This window comes from Pimephales promelas, chromosome 5 (genome assembly GCF_988280905.1).
Source record: "Pimephales promelas chromosome 5, fPimPro1.hap1.1, whole genome shotgun sequence".
NCBI classification, from domain to species: Eukaryota; Metazoa; Chordata; class Actinopteri; order Cypriniformes; family Leuciscidae; genus Pimephales; species Pimephales promelas.
Window position 1 is genome coordinate 22,808,551 of NC_142773.1, and position 26,026 is coordinate 22,834,576.

Below are 26,026 nucleotides of genomic sequence, written 5' to 3' on the forward strand. Positions count from 1 at the left end.
TTTTTTTTTTTACAAACATTCAGAGACCCCTGTCAGCTACGTTATAATATTTTAATGATATAGGATGAATGACTTTTCAGCCATGTCGGCCAATTTTATTTGCTGTTCTCTACTAATGAAGCATCTAGCCACTAAATGAATCCATTTAAAATATGACAACAAGTTCTGTAGTGTATACATCCCTTTACGTTGTCAAAGTTTTAAATCCACATCTGATGTATTCTGCTATCAAAACAAACACCACCAAGGTAGAAGGCACCTTTTGCAGCAGCTCACACAACAGATTCAACGGGAAAAACTATTGGTGTGGATTATTGACGATAACCAATTGTTACGGAAATTGGTTATCAGTGCTGATTAACATGTGAAAGCGATATATTGTTGACATCTAATCTGTAGTGACCAAAAAGGCAAGAAAGTCAATGAAGAGATGAATATGGATAATGTTTCCTAATGCCAGCAACATACCTTCATCTGCCTTTTTTCTGCTAACATGGTTGCTGGCCTTTCAATTGCTTTCATACCTGTTATTTTGCAAATCATTTTTGCAAAAGGCTTTGTACAGTCACATTGGCAAATGGCTATTAAAAATACTAAATTCATACATTTTAGAGACTTCATACATTCATCATTTCTATTATGTGGTTCTTTGAGAGTAGTCTTAGTAGTCTTTATGAGTGCTCTACAAGCCACATGTACTAGTCTGGCAAAATTTTGCAATGCTATGGTTTTCTGGGTGTAGGCTTGCTGTCTTTTCCAGGATTAGAATCACTTTTTTTGGCCTCTGGCAAGCACTGGTATACAGGCCTATTGTATTACTCCAGAAACAGAGGGAAAAAGTTTGAAAAGTAGGTCAGAAGAAAATGAGTTGCAGATGCTGTTTAAAAAAAGAATAAAAAAATATTGGAAAAAATAATTCTAGAAAAGTCTGAACATGTCTTGTGCAATTCCAAGGAAAACATCGACTTTGACCCACCTCTGGATTTGTTGAATGCTCTTAACCTCTTTTTAGTTGATCTGACTTACACATTCAGAGCCCTGTTTACTGTTGTCTGTGTAGCTAAAACCATCACACATACAATTAAACACAGTAGATAACTGATTAAGGTACAGCTTGGCATTGGTTCTCACAATTGCCTACTTCGTCTCAAACCCTTCAGTTGGTCTGGATAACTTTTTAAAGATGATGCAGCAAGTGTTGAATGTTATGGCAACAAAATGTTACATTTTGTTAAATCTTCCATTATTAACGATCACCATAATGGCAAAGTTACAACACGGTTACGTATACTGTTCTAACTTTCTCTATTTTTTTTCTAAGGTTAATACTGGAGAAAGAAGGTCCTCGCTCACTCTTTAGGGGCCTGGGGCCGAACTTGGTGGGAGTGGCTCCATCCAGGTATGACCCGTATGCAAAAACACAAATGCTGTAGAGTGCAACAGTGGCCCCCCACTTTTTCAGTCGCCGTGATCCTGGAAATGTTTTTTCCCAATCATTCTTCCCATTAAAAAAAAAAAGTCTCTGTTAAAGAGTTTTAAACCAACAAAAACGACTCTAGCTACAAGGTGAATCACAACATTACTGATGCAGTGTGTAGCTTTTTATTTAAACATCCATGTTGGAAGACGTGTTCAATAGCCATTGGGTTTCAATAGCCATTGGGTTGTTCAATAGATTCATTGGGCTCAAATTTAGCAAGAGTGGTTCAGGAATCATTTGCTAGAATAGTGGTTCCAATCCACTCTCCCATTGTCAAATAAAGATCTCTGACAAACTCTTGGTGAAAATAAATGTTGTGATTAGGCATGTGATGGTATAAAATTGTCATGTTGCTATTATTGTTGAAGCTTTTAAAAGTGTTGTCACAATAACAGGTTTAATAACTGTAAGATACCTTTAATTTAAATTCAATAAACCAGTACACACAAATTTATTAAGTAAACGAATGTTTCAAACAGATTAAAGTTTAAAAGAATTATATAGAACAATAGTAAACACTTTACAATGAGATCTCATTAGTTAAAGTTATTTAATACAATGAACTTAAATGCAAAGTTAATAATGCAATGAACAATGAGCAATGGCTACATTTGTTACTGAAGTTATTATTCTTTGTTAAAGTTCATGTTAGCTCAGATCAATTAAATAATACAGATACAACTTTTGATTTGAATAAAGTGTTATTAAATGTTGAACATTAACTAAGATTAGTACATTTTTTAGAAATATTTTTAAAATTAACATTATCGTGATACGTGATATACTGTATTACCATATACCGGCGGCACATGTCTAGTTGTGATGTTGCATAATGTTGTTGAAACAATGCCATGATAAATGGACTCAGTAATCAAAGCTAAAGGTAAAGCTGATTTAAGTAGTTTGATGTATGGAGACGAACTTTACTTCACGAGAGTGGGCAGGTGCTAAAGGGTTCATTTGGTGTGATTTGCTTATTGTGATTACATGATTGGTGGAGATTTCTTTGCAGAATCACGGTAAATGTAGCTTTTCACCTGGAATTCCCCATGAATATTTAAAAAATCAGTTGTGGTCTGATGGCTTAAACAAAAGCATGACACATCCTTGTAGTTCACAGTAAGTTATCGTTATAAATTTATTTCCCTATAGAGAAAATGAATAGGATTTTTACTTCTCACTGACTTCAAATGGTTTGTTGTGTGTGTGTGAATTTTGCATCTACCTATTCATCTTGATATGCTTAAAATCATCTTTGTTTTGTAAGAAACCTTAATATTAACAGTGTGATACTATAGATAGATGTATGCAAGCAAACATGTCCTTCAGAAAATATTAGCTGTAACTAGGCTAATTTTCTGTCACAGACGTATATGTTTACATTTGTGTGTGTGTGTGTGTGTGTGTGTGTGTGTGTTCCTCACTGTTTCTTGTTGGGGTTGCTTTATTTTCTCATTGCAGTCAAGATGGAAGAAACATTTTTCCCCCCTTAAACTGTTTTACTTAAGGGCCTGATGGTCATGTCTCATTGCTCTAATCCCAGTGTACCATCATCGGGGGACCATGTCACTGTCTTATTACAGACTAAACTGGCTATGGGTCCTCTGTTGTTTCACCGCTTACTTCTGGGTTGTTTCCACCAACCTTACCAGTACTGTACAGGGGACGGTAAACCCTGATCCGGCTTGTGTTTCCACTACCAGTTTTACCCTGACTTGATGGGCATGGTGTATGCCGTAAAGTATGATCAACGTCATTAAAGTGTGAAGAAGAAAGAGACACAATAAACAATAATTATACACAGCATATGCACCTCCTGCTCCTGGGTCAGCCATGGTACATTTGCTGTCTGCCAAAATTGAGTTGCAACCATATATTTAAAAAAATGGCGCCTCCTGTGTTGTCAGTCCCCTTGTAGCATGCGCAAGTGACAATTCTCTGTCAATCTTTAAACATTCTGTAGTGAGTCTAGCGCCACCCTTTTGGTGCAGGACTACTGTGCTAAGTACCCAAACGGAAGGGTCCCAGAAGAGTGGTAATGGTAAATGGCTACTATTTTTAGTATTGTCTATGAAAGTGATTACATTTTCTGCTCTGTATTGAGTGTATATCGACTCGTTACCTCCAGTGAATATTCCCTCTTTCCTGTATGAATCAGTTTGTTCATTGACTGCAGTGTGTCATCATCATTCTACAGACTAGCTGCTCTCATGCCCTCATTCACTTGAGCTTTATGTGCATGTCTGAGCAGTTTAATCTAATTTATATTGGTATGTGGGAGATGGTGTTGCAACTAAACCACTTAAAATATCTGAATTGCAGTGTTTGCACCCTTTTCATGCTGTAGGAGTTCTATGTGTATGAGTGTGTTTTTCCCCATCTGTGCATGTGTTTCTCAGCATTCCTGTCCTGTGTGTCCTCTGCCATCACAGCTGGAATGGCTGCCTCGTGACCATTCGTGTTACATAAAGATTAAATCCACGCGTAGGTAGAAGTAACTTGGTTGGCTCGGTATGTGCTTATATTCACATGCTTAACTAAATTACCGGTACTACTATATAACTACATTTCAAGATTGTAAACCATAATTAATTTAAGCTTTTTGATCCGAGATCCAATTTGAGGTTATGTAACATCCTCCTGTGAAGGTCACGTTATTTCATTTAGATGGCCAAATTAAGCCGTGCACCAAACTACAGCATCATTACTCGCACAGGATTGGGAGATGTTTTGACTGGGATCTGATTGGCTGTCATTCAAACGGAAAAAGAGCACTGATTGGCTGAAGAAGAGACGAGAAGAATCATGTGTTATAAGGAAACAAATGGCTGCTTAGCTTTTTGGCAGGTCACTCAGTGATGACTTAAATTTGCTGTTTTTGTCTGTGTGTGTGTGTGTGTGTGTGTGTGTGTGTGTGAGAGAGAGAGAATTATGTAACAGATTAAAGCAAAGGAAAAAAACCTTCCCGCTGTGGAAGGCTTAAATCCTACATCGGAAATTTTCATTTAAATAATCCTGTTGTTTTCTTCTTCATGTTTTTCAGCATTTGCCCTTTCTAAGAAAATAATTCTGGTAGCTAATACAGGACATGTGATCTGATGTCCTGATTTATGAGTCATGATTATAAATCCCCATGTTTTCGGTTCTGATGCGGTGGTGACGCGTCCATGTAACTATAGGGTGGCGTTGCCGATAACGCACTTAAAACATGTCAATCAATTCTCAGATAACAGAAGAAGATACACATTGTCTCACACCAGGGCATGTGAGCGGAGTGGTAATATTTCCTCCAGAGCGGAGAACGCCTTTCTGGAGATTGCGCTCCGCTGGCTCAACCCAGAATGCCCTTTGTGACATGCTGGTTCAAAAATATGTAAATATAAATAGGGCTGCCCATGTACGACTAAAGTTTTCTAGTCAATTAGTAGTTGTTCATTTAAGACATTTGTCAAAAGCCTATATCAGTCAAAGCTCAGCTTTGGGAGGGGAAGAGACAAGATAAAAACATGGAGAAAAAGAGTGTAATGCTGATAAGGAATAATCAGCTGCCCACTGGTTTTAAAGCTGTTGTTATCCAATTTTTTGGCCTTCAAAACATCTTAAAATGTTCATATGTACAGTAGATTTGTGGAAATCTACATTTTTTAATAACTAGCCCCTTAACTAGCCTACCTAACATTCAGGACCTCAGGTATTATAAAACCCTGCCATATGTTAATGAAACTAGTTAATAGTGAGCATAAGACCCTAAACTAAAGTGTTTTAAAACATACCCTCATTGGGTGTCGAGCCCCACTAAAATGAAAATCCTAGAATCGCCCCTGTCTATAGCATAATCACAACATTGTCTCTGAGTTGTTGAATGTCGCGCAGACGTTGCCTCAATGTAAATGTTTTTGCTGTGTAATGGCAAGTTTTAGAGGTTAATGAAAACAGCATCAAAGGTATAAGAAACTTTCCAAACAGGCAAACTGTAATAAAGAGAAAAGGTTTATTCTTGTGAGGAGGCCTCTTTTCAGAGCCGCAGCTACCCAGCTCGGAAAACCAGAAGACCTGTTTGATTTCCACAAACATGACATTTTATACAGTAAAACTCCTCCTTCTTAGTTTCTGTAACTTTCCACATCTGTTGTCTCAAAAGGTGACCATGCCCCTCCTTGCCACCCCAGGGCTCTATAATTAACATAAGAAACAGGGCCATTTGTTCTACCACTCTGTGTGTGAGTGTGTGTGCGTGTGTGAGAGAGAGAAAAACATATGATGGCTATTATTCATTTACTTAATACTAAATTTTTCCACAACAGCTGCTACTGGGCCGGCCCTCTGTCAAATTTTAAAATGCTTCAGTTTGACCCTTTAGCCAAAAAGTTTGCCCACTCCTGCCCTAAAGGCACTGATACTTAATGTTTCACGTTCCACTCCATCTCGAGTGGAACATGTTCGTTACATGCACAGTGTAATTGCTTTTTATACCCTATCAGACTTCAGAGGGCAGCACTGAGTCGTGTGATTTAATAGACATTACCTCAGAAGGATAGAAACAGAAAAGTAACAGAACCGCCACTGTGTGCAAGAACCAAAGCAAAAGCGATGCCACCCTGTTTTACTGTTTTGTATCACTCTTTCCCCATTTTTCTTTGAAAACTGCACAGTACATCACAACTGTGAGTATTGCCACCTAGTTGACTCTTCTGTCTAAACAATCACCTTGCGAATGCGCTGTTGGCGATGCGATGTCTGAGGACCCTCCCGATGATGAAAATTACACCACATGGACAGTGTGCAGACAACACTTCCCAAAAATATTCATGTGAAAAACATAAATAAATAAAATATGAAAGATTTAAATAAAGAACGAAAGATTTTGTCCCTTCCACTTCTAATGAACACTGAAATATTGAAATCCTTCAAATCAATTTATGTTATTCATTTCTGTTTCGTCCATAGGGCAATATATTTTGCTGCCTACTCCACAGCCAAAGAGAAGCTGAACAATGTGTTTGATCCTGACTCCACACAGGTGCACATGCTGTCCGCTGGTTTAGCAGGTAAGAGTCCCAGCAACATCTTTCACGTCTTTCATGCATTTTTTGACTTAAGTTTGCATTGGCTCTTTTTTGTTTGTATTTCACACACTGAACTAAACTAATACTCACCTTTTAGTGTGCACAAACAAGAGAATGCATCATTTGGGTTTTTAGAACCGATGTTTGTCAGTGGCTTTTGATTTTACCAATTACAGCCTTATTACGATAAATTGTTTTATCCTAGTTGACCAGCTAGTACAAATGGGAAAATTTAGACATGGTATTTGCCTCGTGTTTTGGGTTACCTTTTTCAAGGTATGACAGCATCTAGACCGAAAGCACAATTGAAGACTTTCAGGATCAATTTACTTTAAAGCAGACATAATTTAAGCTTCTTTTTCCAAGCTTAAAAATATTCAAGCAAATCTTTTTGAAAATATTTGACTCTCTTTGTCTACTCTTAGGGTGCTTTCACACTGGCAGTTTAGTTCGGATTAGGGCATGGTTCTCATGGAAAAAAAAAAAACCGCTAATGTTAACGTTGTCATGTGGACCCAGGTGCGCATGTACCGAACCTGAGACTACCTAGATGAGTTGGTACAAGTTCGGTTGCTCCCGAACCATACCGCAGTTGGAGTGAATGTTGAAGCAACAGGGACTTGTTACTGCGCTCTAGTAACCTGTGAATGAGTTTTTACCTGATTATGATCTATTTATTTAAATAAAACAAAACACATGTAAGGGGTGATAGTGTTGATAATGTACGTTGCGGATACAAGGAAGAGTGAGCCTGTAGTGCATACGCGCATACTGCGTGGAATCCCCTATCTAGGGATTTTATAGAATATTAAATATTTTATAATTAATAGAAATCCACTGTCTCTTCAAAAGAGTCAGTTTGCAAGCAACAGAAAACCAACTTATGGGACACACACGCAGTAATACTGTGTTGTTCACTCTGCTGCACATAATTGCTCCAAATTAATAAAAAATACTATATATTGACTAGGGGTGGGGAAAAAAATCGATTCTCGATGCATCGCGATGCGTACGTGGACGATCCTGAATCGATTCACAAATGTCAAAAAATCGATTTCAAAAAAATATTTTTTTGATATGTATTTATAATAACGTAATATTGACGGAACGCGAAAGACGGAACTCTGAAGCGCGGAAGTGCAGTGGCGGGACCGTCTGTGGCGTGCACATAACAGAGATGAGATGGCACGCGAGATCCAAACACTTTCCTTGTTAGGTTAAAAGCTGACGTGTGGAAATATTTTGGCTTCTGAAGTTGAAGGGGGAAAGGAGCTGGACAAGAGCCGCACTAGTTGTACGCTTTGTGGAATAAAACCAACGACGGAAACACGACAAATATGATAAGCCATATGACACCTTTCCAGCCAGAGGAGGAAAAACACTCGGCTGCACCAGTCGTTATATTATTTATTTACTACAAGTATGCTCATAGTTCAAGCACACATTTATTTTCCTGGTCCTTCTTTGTAATGTTAATAAAATATATTGTGCATTAATTCTTTATGGGTCATTAATTTGTACTTTTAACCTCTTAACCAGCGCCCCTATTTTTGAGAATTTTCTGAAAACGACATACCCAAATACAAATCTTTGTAGCTCTTGAACCCTATGGTCCACATTCATAACTCTGATATTTTTTTAAACTAGACACTTGAAACTTTGTTACCCAAGAGTCATTATAACTCAAAGTAGCATAGGAACAGAGTAAAACAAGGTTAAATATACATGACATTGATTCACGATTTCTTTGAATAAACTTCATTTAGGGAAAAATGTATCAGAATTTTATGTTAAGGCCTTGAAAACACCATAAAGATAAAACTGAATGTCTGACCATGTTTTGATTCAAATTTGAGGAAGATACTCCCAAAAATGTAGTTCCTGTAAGCTTTTATTCAAGAAAAGTCTAGGCGTCCTTTCCAAAAGGCCACTTGGAGACTCCAAATGGATACCTGGTTACCAAATGACATAAGGAGTAAACACTACATACTACATACATGTTTATCCATTCAGAACTATTCTGCCCATCAAACTACACAAGAAAAAATTATTTCAGCACAACATTTTAACATTTTAACAAAATACTCTTTATTTTGAACATTTATAATAGCAAAAACAGTGAAAAAAAACTCACTTCATTTATATGTTCCAAAAGTGATTGTTTTACTAATGAATAAAATATCTAAAAAGAAAAAAATAACATTTGTAATTGCAACAGCGTTTTTTACTCAAATAAGTTACAATAAACAATTACAATGAATATCCAATTACAAAAACAATTAAAGCTGCAAGCAGCATTTATCGGTGTTCAAGCAGTTTAGGCCTTTAAGGCCTTAAAGCACAAAAGCATCAAAAGGCATTAAATTTTATTAAACATACATTTATCCAGTGACATAATAGATGGAAAACACCATTTACAGCCAATACAGGCAATTAACCATTGCAAATACATGGTTTTAATGCTTTTTAACAGATATAGCACCATCTATGGTCTGATCTCCATGAAACTGTGCATGCTTCTTTTACATGTTATGACACATATGCTCATCATTTTTTTTTTTGAAGTTGTGAGTTTTCCTTTAGGATTTATATACTTTTGGGTGCATTTTGTCACCTACATCTTGGATACCCTTGGGGTAAGCTAAAACATACGAAAAATTAATTTCAAAGTGAACTATCCCTTTATCTCAATTATGCTTGCTTACACCAGCAGGGTGCATTACTGTATCTCCTCATTGGCCTTCCTAAAAATACCATAAGACAGTTGCAGCTCATACAGAACGCCGCTGCCAGGAGTCTGAGCAGGACCAGAAAATATGAGCAGATCACACCAGTCCTCAGGTCTTTACACTGGCTCCCAGTTACATTTAGGATTGATTTCAAAGTATTATTACTGGTATATAAATCATTTAATGGGTTAGGACCTCAATATATTACAGATATGCTCACTGAATATAAACCTAACAGATCACTCAGATCATTAGAATCACATGAGCTAGATGTCAAAGTAAATTTGACAGTTGTCATAGTAATTTTGGTAAATGGACAGCATTTATATAGCACATTCATAGACCTAATGGTAACCAAAGCGCTTTACATATTGCCTCACATTCACCCATTCACACACTGACGGCGGTGTCAGCCATACATGGCACCATTCAGCTCGTCGGGAGCAGCTGGGGTTAGGTGTCTTGCTCATGGACACCTCGACACTTGGTCAGGCTGAACCGGGGATCGAACCACCAACCTTTCGGTTTGTAGACAACCTACATGAACCACTGAACCACTGCCACCCCTACCCTTTTTGACTAAATTATTGTGCTTATGTGATTATTGTTAAACTAGTGAATTATAGTTGAGTACTCATGACAAATGACAATTTTGAACAGCAGGGGGCAGTAAAACTCCACTTATTAGCTTAATAGACCATCATGTTGATATCATTTTCACCTTTTTAACTGTTATATAGGCATATTTTGTCCGATCTGTCTGAAAATGTTCGTGATGTTTCAATGTCACGTGTTCTAACTTGTTTTTAAGATCTGAGCATTCATTTCAAGGCTACATGTTGAAGCCATCGATTATAGGCATTCACATGAAGTAGTTCAACCTTTTCTTATAATAATTGATCAAGAGAGTTCAGAAAATTGTACTGCACTGGCTAACATTATAGGGTTAGGTGTCTTGCTCATAGACACCTCAACACTTGGTCAGGTGGAACCGGGTATCGAACCACCAACCTTTCGGTTTGTAGACAACCTACATGAACCACTGAGCCACTGCCGCCCCTACCCTTTTTGACTAAATTATTGTGATTATGTGATTATTGTTAAACTAGTGAATTGATAAAGTCATAATATGAATTATAGTTGAGTAGTCATGACAAATGACAATTTTGAACAGCAGGGGGCAGTACAACTCCACTTATTGGCTTAATAGACCATCATGTTGATATCATGTTCACCTTTTTAACTGTTGTATAGGCATATTTTGTCCGATCTGTCTGAAAATGTTCATGATGTTTTAATGTCACGTGTTCTAACTTGTGTTTAACATCTGAGCATTCATTTCAAGGCTACATGTTGAAGCCATCGATTATAGGCATTCACATGAAGTAGTTCAACTTTTTCTTATAATAATTGATCAAGAGAGTTCAGAGAATTGTACTGCACTGGCTAACATTATAGGGTTAGGTGTCTTGCTCATAGACACCTCGACACTTGGTCAGGTGGAACCGGGGATCGAACCACCAACCTTTCGGTTTGTAGACAACCTACATGAACCACTGAGCCACTGCCGCCCCTACCCTTTTGGACTAAATTATTGTGATTATGTGATTATTGTTAAACTATTGAATTGATAAAGACATAATATGAATTATATATTATGTCTACGGTTCGATCTCCATGAAACTTTGCATGCTTCTTCAGCATGTTATGTCACATATGCTCATCAATTTTTGTGAAGTTCTGAGTTTTCCTTTAGGATTTATAGGCTTTTTGGTTCATTATGCCACACCCCTTTTCAAAATAACCCTTTTAATACCATGCAAAAAATTAAAAAGTTCAACTTTTTTTCAATAATTATTTATCTAGAGACTCCAGAGATTTGTCCTAGACTGGTTTGGTTTTGATCAGACAAAAAACCAGGGACTAGTTCGCAAAAGTAGGTTTTCAATATATTTGTGAATATTTAATGAACGATTCAATTGACAGCAATGGTTCTAGAGGCAAAGTTGTTCATCATGAGGAGATCTATCAAATGATATTCATTTTGTGTGGATGTGTGCAACACCACGTGATTACAGAGCCATAAAACTCTTTAGCGCCAACTAGTGGCCGATTTCTATGAAAATTCTTACAGACCTCTAGTGCCACAAGTCGAATATGCCCCTCGAGTTTCGTTCCGATCAGCCTCCGTTAACCTCGTCTAATAGGTGCTCAAACTTCATTGGTTGATGGCGGCCATGTTTTTTGAGATATGCCAATATCCTTTTAGACATACATGGTAACTTGCACCAAGACACTGCATACCAAATTTCAAGTCAATTGGACAAATGGTCAGATGGTTTTAGCCAATTATATGTTTATTTAATGTTATAGCGCCACCATGTGACCAATCGATGCAGTATTTTTACAGTGACCGCAAACTGTCCTCATACACATTTCTATTGAGATTGGTGAAGATATCTTATTTACTTCTTGAGTTATAGCCATTTTAGTAAAATTGCCTAATTTCAAAATGTTCATTTTGCACCCCCTATCGACCTTGAATCGAAAATACAACTTTTTTTCGATAACTATTGGTATTCAGACTCCAGAGAACATTTCTGCACTGGTTTGGTTCCAATCGGGCAAAAATCCAGGGACTAGTTCGCAAAAGTAGGTTTTAGATAAAATTCAAAATGGCGGACAAATTTGCATATAAAATTAAAAATCCGAGATATACGTTTTGTCCTTCAGGCATCCAGCTTTTCAGTGATATAAGACACTTGAGTCTACAACTTACATTCTAGGAGATATGAGCAGTTTTGCGCAATTGATTATTATAGCGCCACCTATGGGCCAATATGGCTCATAATTTGATAACCTCTCCTCGATTTTTGTACTACCAGCTGTCAAAGTTTCAAAGATCCAGCTCTTACGGTTTGGGCTGCACGATGCGTTTTACGGCGGAATAATAATAATAATAATAATAATTAAAGCTGCAAGCAGCATTTAGCGGGGTTCAAGCAGTTTAGGCCTTTAAGGCCTTTAAGCACAAAAGCATGAAAAGACATTAAGTTGTAAGTTTTAATAATGGCAATTTACTATAGGGTATACATTGTTTTTAATATTTTTAACAATTATAGCGCCACCTATAGTCCGATCTCCATGAAACTTTGCAGGCTTGTTGAATACGTTATGACACATATGCTCATCAATTTTTGTGAAGTTCTGACTTTTCCTTTAGGATTTATAGGCTTTTGGGTGCATTTTGTCATGCCCCCTTTTTTAATTGACCCTGTTATAGCAAAACAAATGACAAAGTTCAACTTTTTTTGATAATTATTGATCTAGAGAGTCCAAAGAATTGTCCCAGACTGGTCTGGTTCCGATCGGGCAAAAAACCAGGGACTAGTTCGCAAAAGTACGTTTTTAACATATTCGTGAATATTTAACGAACGATTTGATTGACAGCAATGGTTCTTGAGGCAAAGTTGTTCAGCATGAGGAGATCTATCAATTGATATACATATTGTGGGGGTGTGTGCAACACCACGTGATAACAGAGCCATAAAACTCGTTAGCGCCAACTAGTGGCCGATTTTTTTCAAAATTCTTACAGACCTCTAGGGCCATGAGTCGAACATGCCCATCGAGTTTCGTTCCGATGGGCCTCCGTTAACCTTGTCTCACAGGTGCTCAAACTTCATTGGCCGATGGCGGCCATGTTTTTTTACATACGCCAATGTCCTCATAGATATACATGGGGCCTTGGTCCAAGACACTGCATACCAATTTTCAAGTCAATCGGACTAACGGTCATGTGGTCATAGCCCTTTTTATGTTTTTTTCATGTTATAGCGCCACCTAGTGTTCAATCGTCGCTATTTTTTTACTGTGACCTCAAATTGAACTCGTACACATGTGTACCGAGTTTGGTGAAGATATCTCATTTACTTCTCGAGCTATAGCCATTTTAGTAAAATAGGCTCCTCCCACAACGTTTATTTTGCTTCCCCTAGCGACCGGAACGAGAAATTTTAACATTTTTTTGATAATTATTGATCTTCAGACTCCAGAGAACATTTCTGCACTGGTTTGGTTCCGATCGGGCAAAAACCCAGGGACTAGTTCGCAAAAGTAGTTTTTCGACAAAATTCAAAATGGCGGAAAAATTTCCATACTGGAAATGAAATCGGAGATATACGTTTTTTTCGTCAGGTGACCAGCTTTCCAATGATATAAGACACTTGAGTGTACGACTTACGGTCTAGGAGTTATGAGCCGTTTCGCGCAATTGGTCGCTTTAGCGCCACCTATGGGCCAATCGGGCTCATAATTTGATAACCTCTCCTCGATTTTTGTACTACCATCTGACAAAGTTTCAGAGCTCTAGCACTTACGGTTTGGGCTGCACGATGCGTTTTAGGGGAGAATAATAATAATAATAATAATAAAAATCAATACAATTACAATAGGGTTTCAGCACTTCGTGCTTGAACCCCTAATTAAAGCTGCAAGCAGCATTTAGCGGGGTTCAAGCAGTTTAGGCCTTTAAGGCCTTTAAGCACAAAAGCATCAAAAGACATTAAGGTTTAAGTTTCAATAATGGCAATTTACCATAGGGAATACATTGTTTTTAACATTTTTAACAGTTATAGCGCCACCTATAGTCCGATCTCCATGAAACTTTGCATGCTTGTTGAATAAGTTATGACACATGTGCTCATCAATTTTTGTGAAGTTCTGACTTTTCCTTTAGGATTTATAGGCTTTTGGGTGCATTTTGTCATGCCCCCTTTTATTAATGACCCTGTTATAGCAAAACAAATGACACAGTTCAACTTTTTTTTGATAATTATTGATCTAGAGTGTCCAAAGAATTGTCCTAGACTGGTCTGGTTCCAATCCGGCAAAAAACCAGGGACTAGTTCGCAAAAGTACGTTTTTAACATATTCGTGAATATTTAACGAACGATTTGATTGACAGCAATTGTTCTTGAGGCAAAGTTGTTCAGCGTGAGGAGATCTATCAATTGATATACATATTGTGGGGGTGTGTGCAACACCACGTGATAACAGAGCCATAAAACTCGTTAGCGCCAACTAGTGGCCGATTTCTTTCAAAATTCTTACAGACCTCTAGGGCCATGAGTCAAACATGCCCAACGAGTTTCGTTCTGATCGGGCTTCGTTAACCTTGTTTCATAGATGCACAAACTTCATTGGCCGATGGCGGCCATGTTTTTTTAGATACGCCAATGTCCTCATAGATATACATGGGGCCTTGGTCCAAGACACTGCATACCAATTTTCAAGTCAATCGGACTAACGGTCATGTGGTCATAGCCCTTTTTATGTTTTTTTCATATTATAGCGCCACCTAGTGTTCAATCGTCGCTATTTTTTTACTGTGACCTCAAATTGAACTCGTACACATGTGTACCGAGTTTGGTGAAGATATCTCATTTACTTCTTGAGTTATAGCCAATTTAGTAAAATAGGCTCCTCCCACAACGTTTATTTTGCTTCCCCTAGCGACCGGAAATAGAAATTTCAACATTTTTTTGATAATTATTGATCTTCAGACTCCAGAGAACATTTCTGCACTGGTTTGGTTCCGATCGGGCAAAAAACCAGGGACTAGTTCGCAAAAGTAGTTTTTCAACAAAATTCAAAATGGCGGAAAAATTTCCATACCGGAAATGAAATCGGAGATATACGTTTTTTTCGTCAGGTGACCAGCTTTCCAATGATATAAGACACTTGAGTGTACGACTTGCGGTCTAGGAGTTATGAGCCGTTTCGCGCAATTGGTCGCTATAGCGCCACCTATGGGCCAATCGGGCTCATAATTTGATAACCTCTCCTCGATTTTTGTACTACCATCTGACAAAGTTTCAGAGCTCTAGCCCTTACGGTTTGGGCTGCACGATGCGTTTTAGGGGAGAATAATAATAATAATAATAATAAAAATCAATACAATTACAATAGGGTTTCAGCACTTCGTGCTTGAACCCCTAAAAAGCAAACGCTTACAGTATTTACAAAGTGTAGGAAGACATGTTGATCAAGGCAGTCACCACCAAGGTTTGTTCTGGAAACCAAAGCCACTGAAAGACAGGAGAAATAAAGTGTGTAAGCAGAACAAATAAAATTTGCACAGGAAAACACACACACAAAAGAGGATTTCAGTTTGAGTCACATTCATCTATTAGCAGCATCAATATTCCATCATATTACAATATCAAATATCACATACCTTATCGTTATAATGCTCAACAATAAAAATGCTTTATAATTATTATTTTTTCTATGTATAAAATTATATATATATTTATTATAACTTCACCTGACATCTTGTAATCCTTTCCTTCCATTATATTTATATTCAATGCACCATTCATTCATATAAACGTATCACTGTAATCTCATATCTTGCTAGTTATCTCCACTGTTATTTTATAATCAACACATCTTCACCTGACTTCTTATAATATATTGTTATATTCAATGCAACATAAATATAATGTGTGTGATAAAAATATTTTCTCTTTATGTATCGTTATAATATAACGTTACAGCTCTATCAGCTGCTCGTGTAGCCTTGTGTCTTTGCTAGTAACTTAGCTTGTCCATCGTCATTTTATAATCAAAAACATTACATGAACAGAAAAACTGCCAATAATAATCATAACTATAAATGACAATGTGTTGAAACTTACCGATCTAAAACGGGATCGAGTCCATGAACAACATCTCCTCTCGACAGACGCTCGACACCGTGTTCACTTCAGATGCATCTCTCTGCGTCTTTGCTCTTCGTCGCTGCTTCTCAACACTTCCTCCAAAATACTCTCAACACCACAAAAACGCTTCTGTAGACGATGATCCATGATGGAGATTGTCAAATATAACTTCGGAGAAAATCTATGAGTTGATACGAGCTCCGTGTAGCGAACCAATACCTAGCCTATGCGCTCCGTGCGTAAAATGGCGAAAGTGCACGAGCGAATAACAACATTGCGCACTTGTGTTTGACAAATCTGCTTGAGAACTGTCAATCACTGCAATCGTGTTTTAATTGGTCAATACTCCCATCCATCAAAACATTGCCGATTACACATTGGCTGGCTATATCCAGACTTTATCCAGCCAAAAACCGAGATGCGAGATTGAGAGGTTTCTAAGCCAGTCAGGCGGTCCCTTGGCATTTTGATCGATTACAGAGCCTGTGATTGAAGGAGAGAGAAGGGGGATGACTCATTTTATCCGGAAGAGTCTAAACTACAGGGGTGAGATGGCGTTCGAGTGTTGGAAAATAGATAAGAATCGATATTTTTTTGAAAATAAACATGACGCGAACTCTATCTCGAAAACGCTCATGCAAACAAAGGAGGATATTTCATTTTTTCCCCTATTTTTTCGTTGTTTTGGATTAAAAAGTGGGATGCATTTTGAAGAATGGACCCTTACATTGAAATGTATGCTGTTGTTTCTTGGATTCGTCCGAACTGATCTGAACCATACGAGATGAAAGATGAGTATAGCGGTTCATTTTACTCATTTTCAAATGAGAGGTCCTTTTGCATTTAATTTAACCCTTTCCTCTCTGTTGTATTGATTGCAAAAACAAGTTTAGAACATGATTCTGGAGTGTTTTAGCTTTCAAATGATGCATAGTTTATGATAGTCAGTTGAATATTTGTTATAAAACAAAGCTTAAAAAAGTGATAAAAGTTTAGCCACGCCCTCGACGGCCCGTCATCGGGCCGGTGCTTGATAAGAGGTTAAAGCAAATTATTTATAGTCACACACAAAAGATTCAGATAATCGATTTGTAACATTATAAATGTCTTGTACTTTAACTTTTGATCAACTTAATTTATCCTTGATGAATAAAAGTATAGATTTCTTTTTTTCTTTTGCCCAAAAAATTAAATAAAAATTCTTACCGACTCCAAACATTTGAACGGTATTGTTTAATGTTACAAAAGCTTTCTATTTCAGATAAATGCTGTTCTTTTGAATTTATAGGTGATTCTCTGAATCGGGTGACCTTCAAGTCCCCCAAACTTGCTTCAAATAATTTCAATTGAAGGAAATCACAAAATACATTGTAATGCTGTCAATTAATAGAACCAGGTGCATTTGCATTATAATGCAACAAAATTGCTTTTGAAAAAAAATTTTGAAAAGTTAATAAATGTAAAGATAATGAGTTGCCTAAGTAGTAGATAACAAGCATGTTTATATATACAAGCATATATTTTCAATGAATATCAAACAAATAAAAAGTGCAATTAATACCAAAATGTTGCTGCTGCTAATATAATCATATGTTGATCTAGTGTATTTTCGTTTACTGTTGTGAAATGGAAAATCAATAATCGGTAATCGAGAATCGTTAATAATCGAAAATCGACTGTAATCGAATCGGGACTTCAATAATCGTAATCGAATCGAATCGGGAAATCAGACAGATTAACCACCCCTAATATTGACCCGCAATCTGTTTTCAATCATGCGCTGTGTATGATAGAATCAAGTTGAGTGCAAACGAGGCCAGTGTGTGAGCACCCTAAGCCTTAGTTTCAGTTTGATCGATTTAAATATTTATTTACAGAATGTAAGCAACACAGAAAATGGGACATCTAGAATTTAAAATTTTCTGTGAAAAATTGTCTATATTAATATATAGACTAATTGAAAGCTTGTTAGCAATATTGCAAAAAAAAAAGATCCTCTAAGTTTGGATTGTGCTTTCCTTTCCCAGTTTCTTTTTTTTTTTTTTCCTTTTTTTTTTTCTTCTACCTTTTGAGGGCTGGAGGACATAAGTCATTACATGCCAGTGTGCTACTAAAAAGTCTGGCTTCACACGCTCTCTGTGCTGTGTGTAGTAGTGGCCGCTAGCAGGGCGCTACGCTAACATGTAGAGTGCCATGCGCGGTGGGCAGCGGTCCTCGCGACTGACACGGGCGGGATCGGGACGCCTCAGGTAGTCACGTCTCTACTCACCGGTATGATCATGATTCTCCTAATGATAATGATGATTAATAAATGATAATGATGGTTATTTAATTTAATGTAGCCACTGTAGCTGGCTTGCAGTTCTTTTCTTTTTTTTTTTTTTTTAACTTGCTTGTGATTATACAGTTTTGACACATGGCCCCCTTGCCAGCCTGTAACCCCCTAAAAAGGTAAATTCAGTGAAAAACTACTTTTTTTGTCATTTAATTTCAATACTGAATGCTAACCTTGTCATTCGATTGCAGTATGTAGGCTATGCATTATTTTTCAAGACAGTGTCACAACGTAAACATTCCTAGCATGTTGTGTTTGTTCGTCGTTGATAAGAGGGGCCACTCGGCCTGAGAAACTCCACAGATAGCCTTTGCATTACAAAAGTGGTTAAATATAGATTCTCGAAGGCCTGCGATGGAAAATTGGCATCCGATAAGGGACAGGCTGTGAAATATTCATTACATGTGCCGCTCTCTTCTCAAAAGCATAGGTGACTTTTTTTTTTTGCTCTCTCTTAGTTGGTCTTTGTATTGGCATCAGTTTACAGTTCCCTCCAGCTCAGTTCATGCAACCTGATGCATGCCACTTATGGCCCACACATTGTTCATCTTTCTGATTAGGTTATGACTGAGTCATATAGAGCCAGACAAAGTCATGGTGTGATTAAACATCTTTAAAAGTTGCAGTAGATGTTTAAACAGTATATTACAAATACACTATCATAAAAAATAATAATTAAATACTGCTATTAAGTAAGGATGCATTTAATTGATCAAAAGTGACAGGATAGTAAAGACATTTTTAATGTTATAAAATATTTATCCAAGAATCCTGAAAAAAAATGCATCATGGTACATCAAGGATCATGTGACACTGAATAATTCAGTTTTGGGATCATAGGAATACATTTGAAAATATAATAAAATAGAAAACATTTCAACAACATTGAAACAATTGCTCTGTCTCAAAATATTTAAACAATAATTTCTAACCTTAATCAAGTAAACACGTGTGACATTGAGGATTTCACCTGTTTTCTACTAAACATCTTTTTTTTTGCTTCCATTGAAGCACAAGATGAAATTTAACATTTCACTCAAATTATTATCCTAATGGTATAATTTGTCATTTTAAAAATCTTTGGAAAATGCTAATGCATTAGCATAATGCTAATGTTAAAAATCTTTACAATTTTAAAAATGTAGAAATTTTAGAGAATTTTCATTAGTTATATCAGACATTTTGGATGTAATATATAAACATATTTTTATTTAAAAAAAAAAAAAACGCTACATATGAACCAACATATTCAGAATCAATTTTTTCAGAAGTAGTATTTTCTAAATAGCAGAGTCACAATCGAATCTTTCAGAAATTGTTTTCGGCAATAATTTTGCCAGCAGGAATGACAAGGTTAGCATTGCACTTTTACATGCACTGCCTCTGACCCTCCTAAAGTTATTGTTTATATAAACTTTGATCCTAGTTTTATTTTGTAGCTGTTTATATGACCCAGCATTGATAAAGCTCATAAATGGTCAAGATAAATAGTGATACTGCAGCAGGATCAACTCTGTTCTGTATCTTTACATATAAAATGAACAACACTGGTATAATGATGTCCTTTAAAACTCAAAAATTTCTTTCTCTCTCTCTCTTTTTCTCTCTCTTTCTCTCTCTGTCTCTGTCTCTCTACCTCTCTAATCATCTTTCTCTGTCTCTCTATCAATAAAAAGGAAAGGAAAAAAAATAAAAGCACTCTCTTAATTGTTTAAATTGGTGGTTGGTCATTGTTTGATGTAATTGGTGTGCGGGGCTGGGATGGGGAGGTGGGCAGGGTTTATTTTGATGGTTCCACTCCCTCATGGGTTTGACTTGGCTCTGAGGGGCATGTGGACTGCTGCTTGTTACTGTGGTACAGAAAAGCCTGTGTCTATTTTAGGCCTTTACTGTAGCTTTCACCCTGCGTGAGGGTCTGTGAGCCAGCCTGCTCTGCCCCCCATATCTGCAGGCTTCGTCCTGCAGCTGTGAGGAGAGGAGCTTTGCCCCTCCCCTGTGAGTACTCGTCAGAGACACTCTCTCTCTCTCTTACTCTCTTGTACCGATCTGTCATCCCCCCTTCCCCTTCACCAGTCAGTTGCCTTAGGCCTCTTACCCTCTCTAGAGCTTCTTCTCTAGCTCAATAGACTTCTTTTGGTTTGTTTAGCCAAACACTGATGTTTTACACTGTACTGTTAGAAATGCACATGAATACCTTCATCTTCAATTGCCATTGTCTTATGCTCTCTTTCTTTTTTTTTTTTTGTTCGGGGATATTTTGTGCACCCACAACAACAAGCACAGGCTGTGCTTCATTTTGCTTCAGTTGAACAGATAAACTAATTGTGCTCACCAACATTAGGCAGAATATTTTGCTGTTGCTTTAAATGCTGATAATACAATGCAAGCACACTTAAATCTTTTAAGATGCACGTATTCTTAATTTGCAAACACATACCTAGAAATAAATTTGGACATTGACTACGTTTACATACACCCTCATAAATAGGGATGCACCGATATGACAATTTTGGCAGATACCGATAACCGATAGTTCTTTATATTTGAAAGCCGATAACCGATATATTGGCCGATAAATCTAAATCCAGATTTTTAGACAATTTTTGACAGCCTGATTAAAAAAAATAAAAAATTCTCCTCATTAAAAGTCAAGATACAAACACAATTATGATGTTCTTGTTTTAATATTCTGTAGCCGATATGACAAGACTTGCGCTGCACATTTTGCACTTTAACTGGATTTTCCTTTTTTAAAGTGATTTCAATCATATTTCAAGCAATTTAAAAGCATCATGTTGAACAGTGCACATCTAAAGTGCCTCAGCTGAAGGAAATAATACATTAGTTATCGGCTTTTAGATATCGGCTAAATGTTCTTGTTGGGCCGATAACGATAAAATTAAAAATGATCATTTATCGGCCGATACCGATAATGTGGCCGATATATCGTGCATCCCTAAATATGATTATAATGGGATTTTAGCAATGTTGCGAATAAACTTCACCTCATGTAAACACAGTACTTGGATCAAAATAATGCAATTAAACTCATAATCATAGTAACCATAATTGCTTTAAACTATGTGGCGTATGCCGATGTTAATCACAAAAAGTAGTCATTTAAACATCTTAATTGCATTATCACCACTTTCCCTCCACTCGAATCGAATCGGTGCAACCCCAGATAAGGCAGCATTGCTATGTTCATCACGCTCCCGAATAATGTACGATACGTCCATAGAAATGTGTTTTACATTTGACCAAAGTAGATTAAAACAGTGGCCAGTAACACACCTCTACTGTACATGAGTTCATCATTTGTGCAATGTATTGGGGTATGTGAAGAATGGCAGTAAAAATAACCACACTTCTTGGCTAATATTCAGAATAATGTGAATTATAACTGGAGTGAATAGATTTGCTCATGTCATGTAAACGGCTTACTGCTATTAAGGTCTTAATCTGATTATTGTAAAAAAAATAATAATAACAATAGTAATAAATCTCAATATTGGTGGACATGTAAACGTAGTCACTGTTGTTCTAATCTCGTTTACTAAGATTTTGTCAAATAACACAATCTTGCCGGCATAGTACTTGCATGCCTTTCAACTACATCACAGCGGTGGTATAATTCACTGCCCATGCTGTGTAAAACAGTCATTTACCTAACGTAAATAACAGTTTTTGTCATTTGACTGCAGTTATGTAACTGGGTAGTGGTTCTTTTTAACTTAAGACTCTTTTCGCAAGATGTTAATCTAATTTAGCTTCCACTCGATCCATAAAATACTCTTTAATTCTGTGAGGATAGGGCTAAATATTCAAGAAGTAAAGCTACATTGGTTTTAGAGTCCTGTTATAGATGAAAAACTGCTTAATGCATTAGCTAAAAGGCCTTATTTACTGCTGTGGCCACTTTAAGATGTGCTTATGGCTCTTTTTCCTAAAATATTAAATAAGTGCCTAGTGGATCTGCAATGGTTTTCCTGACGTTAGATGGTAATCGCTGTTAATGATGCTGGCCATTCCTGAGGGGGAACTTGTAGTCCATATCACGTTGCTGGTGTATGAGATTGGTGTGACGTGTCCTGATATGCCACAGCTAGAGGCTATTATACATTTTAAACCGAAACAAACAGGCCATAAGCATATTTTACAGAGGTCCACAGCATTTATCTGAAGTGTGGAGTTTCTTTAGTGAAAGTTTGTATTTATAGAGTCATTCATTAGACCTGCTGAAAGTGGTCTGAGTTGCTTTGACAATATCATTTCCAAGACTAATCTGGAACACCTCTTTTTCCCAGGGTTCACTGCCATCACAGTAACCAACCCGATCTGGCTTATAAAGACTCGATTGCAGCTTGATGCCAGGTAAGTAATACTATTCGTTCAAAAGTTTAGAGTTGGTTTGAAGTTTTTGTAAGAAGTCTCATGCTCACCAAGGCTGCATTATTTGATCAAAAATATAGTATTTTGCAATATTGTTACAATTTAAAACAAAATCTTTACTTGTCTTTACTTTCACTTTTGATAAATTTATTGCATCCTTACTGAATAGAATTTTGGGAGAGGATTTTTTTATCCTTTGAACCAATGAGAATTTCTAGCTAGCATGCTTGTTTTCTTGTATTTCAGTACAGCACTCATTGAAACAGATATTTTAGGAGACATTAAAGGAAGAAATATTATAACCAGATTTCTGAAATTTTTTTTTAGGAACCGTGGAGAACAGCGCATGAGTGCATTTGAGTGCGTCCGGCGTGTCTATCGGTCAGATGGGTTACGGGGATTCTACAGGGGCATGTCCGCTTCTTATGCTGGCATATCAGAGACTGTCATTCACTTTGTCATCTATGAAAGCATTAAACGCAAACTAATTGAGTCCAAGGCCAACTCTAACATGGATGATGAAGATGAATCTGTAAAAGACGCTTCAGACTTTGTTGGAATGATGCTGGCTGCTGCCACATCCAAGACCTGTGCCACTTCAATTGCATATCCTCATGGTGAGTGCTAACTTATTTGCTTTTTGTTCTTGATGGTTATGTTAATATTTGTTACATTTATGGGTTTGGAGTTGGCATGTTAAGTTCCATGAACATGACAACATTTTCAACTAAAAACGGAAGACTTTTTATGCGTTTTTGCTAAAATTGGCATTATAGTGAATATTTCTGGCTTTGTGCAGATGGAATTTACCCAAACAACCAAGCAATAGAGTGCCGAAGTTATGATATCACTCTGTAGGCCAAAACGCGGAAGTGAGTTAGCATTTTAGCATTACCGGTTCCCTCGCTCTAAAGTCTATGGGATTTTTTTAATGGGTTTTTCCTAAATCGCCTGAAATAAGGTCTGTGGTGAACAAAGCCTCTAAATATTTTCACGTTTTGATCTATGACATAGAACACGTGTCTGCTTGTGTTTTTTAAAAACTTTATATAGGCTTCAAAATGTATAAATTTTGGATTAACTTGTAGAGATTATCTTGATAGACAAAACATGTAAGGGTCACAACTCTTTGTTAAACAAAGATCTTATTTTTTGCGATTTTCCAAAAGTCTATGGGTAAAATGCATAGCTTTTCGATCGAGGAAACCCATGCGCCCCTAGCTTCCGAGTTGTCCTACAAAGTGTTGTCATCACTTCGGCACTCTATAATACAGTATTATCAAGATTTACATCCTTCGAATGAAAATCTGACAAAACAATGATAGATTTTGCAATTTGTATCTACAGGCATGTGCGTTCGTGTGTGCGCATCACAACGTGACATCGCCAACTACCTGTCTGGCATGCATAATACAGCGTTATTAGTCGTTTCCGTGGATCCATGTGACCGCGGATCATTTTGATAACGCCATCTATATTAAAAAAAAAAAAAAAAAAAAAACATTTCCATTTTTAGCACACTATTATTGTGTAAACGTACCCTTAGTTTGTTGGCATTTGGTTAATTCTTTAACAGTCCAATCCATTAAATCCTTGAAATCTTGACTTGCAACCTATTTTCAAAGATAAGCCTACCTTCAATCTCCATCAGTGCGTTTTTTTTTTCTCTTTTATTTTCTTTTTTTCGATTTAAAATGTAACAATTAAACGGCACTGGAAAATGTTGTCACGTAATGGAAAAAAAAGTCCAATAATTTAAGACCAGGGACTTTTCCCCCATTTAAACTAGAACCCGAAAAAAAAAAAAAGCCTAAAAGAAGTTCTGTTGTAAAATGTAGAAATATTATTCTGTAAGAGTACTATTCTGTATAGTTGACCAAATACAAGTAAACATGTACAATTTTCTTAAATGTACGCATTTTTCAGTTAGTTTTTTCACTTTGTATAATATAACTTACTATACATTTATGACATCATTTAGAACGAAAGTTTGTTTATTAAATAAAAATGCAGAAATAAAAGGACTTTTTTTCTAGTATCAGACTTTTGAACTCCACTGTATGTCATCTTCCTAAGATTTTTTTTCCTCTGACAAATAACTGTTCTTTCTCTTTCTCTCATGACAGAGGTTATTCGTACCAGACTACGGGAGGAGGGCAGCAAGTATCGTTCGTTCTTCCAAACTCTAAATATGGTGGTCCGGGAGGAGGGTTACAGAGCGCTGTACCGAGGCCTCACCACTCATCTGGTCCGACAGATCCCTAACACTGCTATTATGATGTGCACCTATGAGCTGGTGGTCTACCTGCTCAATGGTTAACGGATGGAAAGAGACCAGGAAAGAGAGGGAGAGAGAGAGAGAAAGGGTGAGAAAGCGAAAGCTAGATGGAGACCAAGAGAGTGATTGTCCCTGGCTTTTACACCAAAGGAAGCAGAACAAATCCTAGAAACGCATTGTTAACCCAGACCCCCAAAGGGGGCTGTAGGAAGGTTTTGAGCCTGTCAGACTGGAGAGCGTTTCAAAAAAGAAAGACCGATGGTGAACAGACACGCTAAAGCAGTCTGTCCATTTGAAATGTTTTAAGAGAGGTCCTTTTTGAAAGGACAATCAGAGAGGGGAATGCTTGAAGAAAATGCAAAAGCCTGAATTGGCAGAATTCCTTCCCATTCAAGAAAAGAAAAATCATCCTTTCACAGCCATTTCATTAAAAAAGCCTTTTATCTGAGCCATTGCTTTTTATATATATATATATATATATATATATATATATATAAAAAAGAAAAACAAGCCCGTCAAGATCTGAAGTGACTGAAGGTCTTTTGAAGGAAAGTTAAAAAAAAGCACAAGAAAGAGTTTTCAGATGTGGCACAATAGCACTACTGTAAAGAATCCATTTCGTAAAGATGATGCTTTGCCTTTCAAGCATTCTCCTCTTGATGTCACCTTCCACTCTTTCCAAACTTGCCAGGCAGATGGTTGTCCACGCACAAGAGTCCATTTGCTGTTGTTAAATTGACGGTCACGTGATGCGTGGCCCCTCATGTGCTTCAAACTGAAGTGTTTCTTCGTTAGGTTCGTTATGTTAAGTTTAACCATACTTACTTTGTGTGTGTTTTCAATGATCATACCCTTGTCCCAATATCAGTATAGTATATACTCGGGGTGGTATTTTTGAATTGGGAGTTGTTGTCCTGCTTGCATCACTGGGCCTTTGTTTAATTGACATTCTCGAATTTTTCACCTCGGTTCACTGCTGCAAAGCCTCTACTTGAATCCCAGGTGCCGGCGAGAGCCAGAA

The 26,026-nt window shown here is 37.1% G+C and overlaps 1 protein-coding gene across 1 annotated transcript in view; it reads left to right on the top strand.

Annotated features, from left to right (window-relative positions):
* slc25a36a (solute carrier family 25 member 36a) overlaps positions 1–25,471 on the top strand; it is a 31,391-nt gene extending 5,920 nt beyond the window's left edge. The window contains exons 3-7 of the mRNA XM_039654598.2: positions 1,322–1,399; positions 6,428–6,528; positions 22,643–22,709; positions 23,055–23,344; positions 24,854–25,471. Of these exons, the coding sequence (XP_039510532.1) occupies positions 1,322–1,399; positions 6,428–6,528; positions 22,643–22,709; positions 23,055–23,344; positions 24,854–25,047 (730 nt within the window). The 3' untranslated portion in view covers positions 25,048–25,471. The remainder of the gene's footprint in view (positions 1–1,321; positions 1,400–6,427; positions 6,529–22,642; positions 22,710–23,054; positions 23,345–24,853) is intronic.
* Positions 25,472–26,026: the final 555 nt, after the last annotated feature.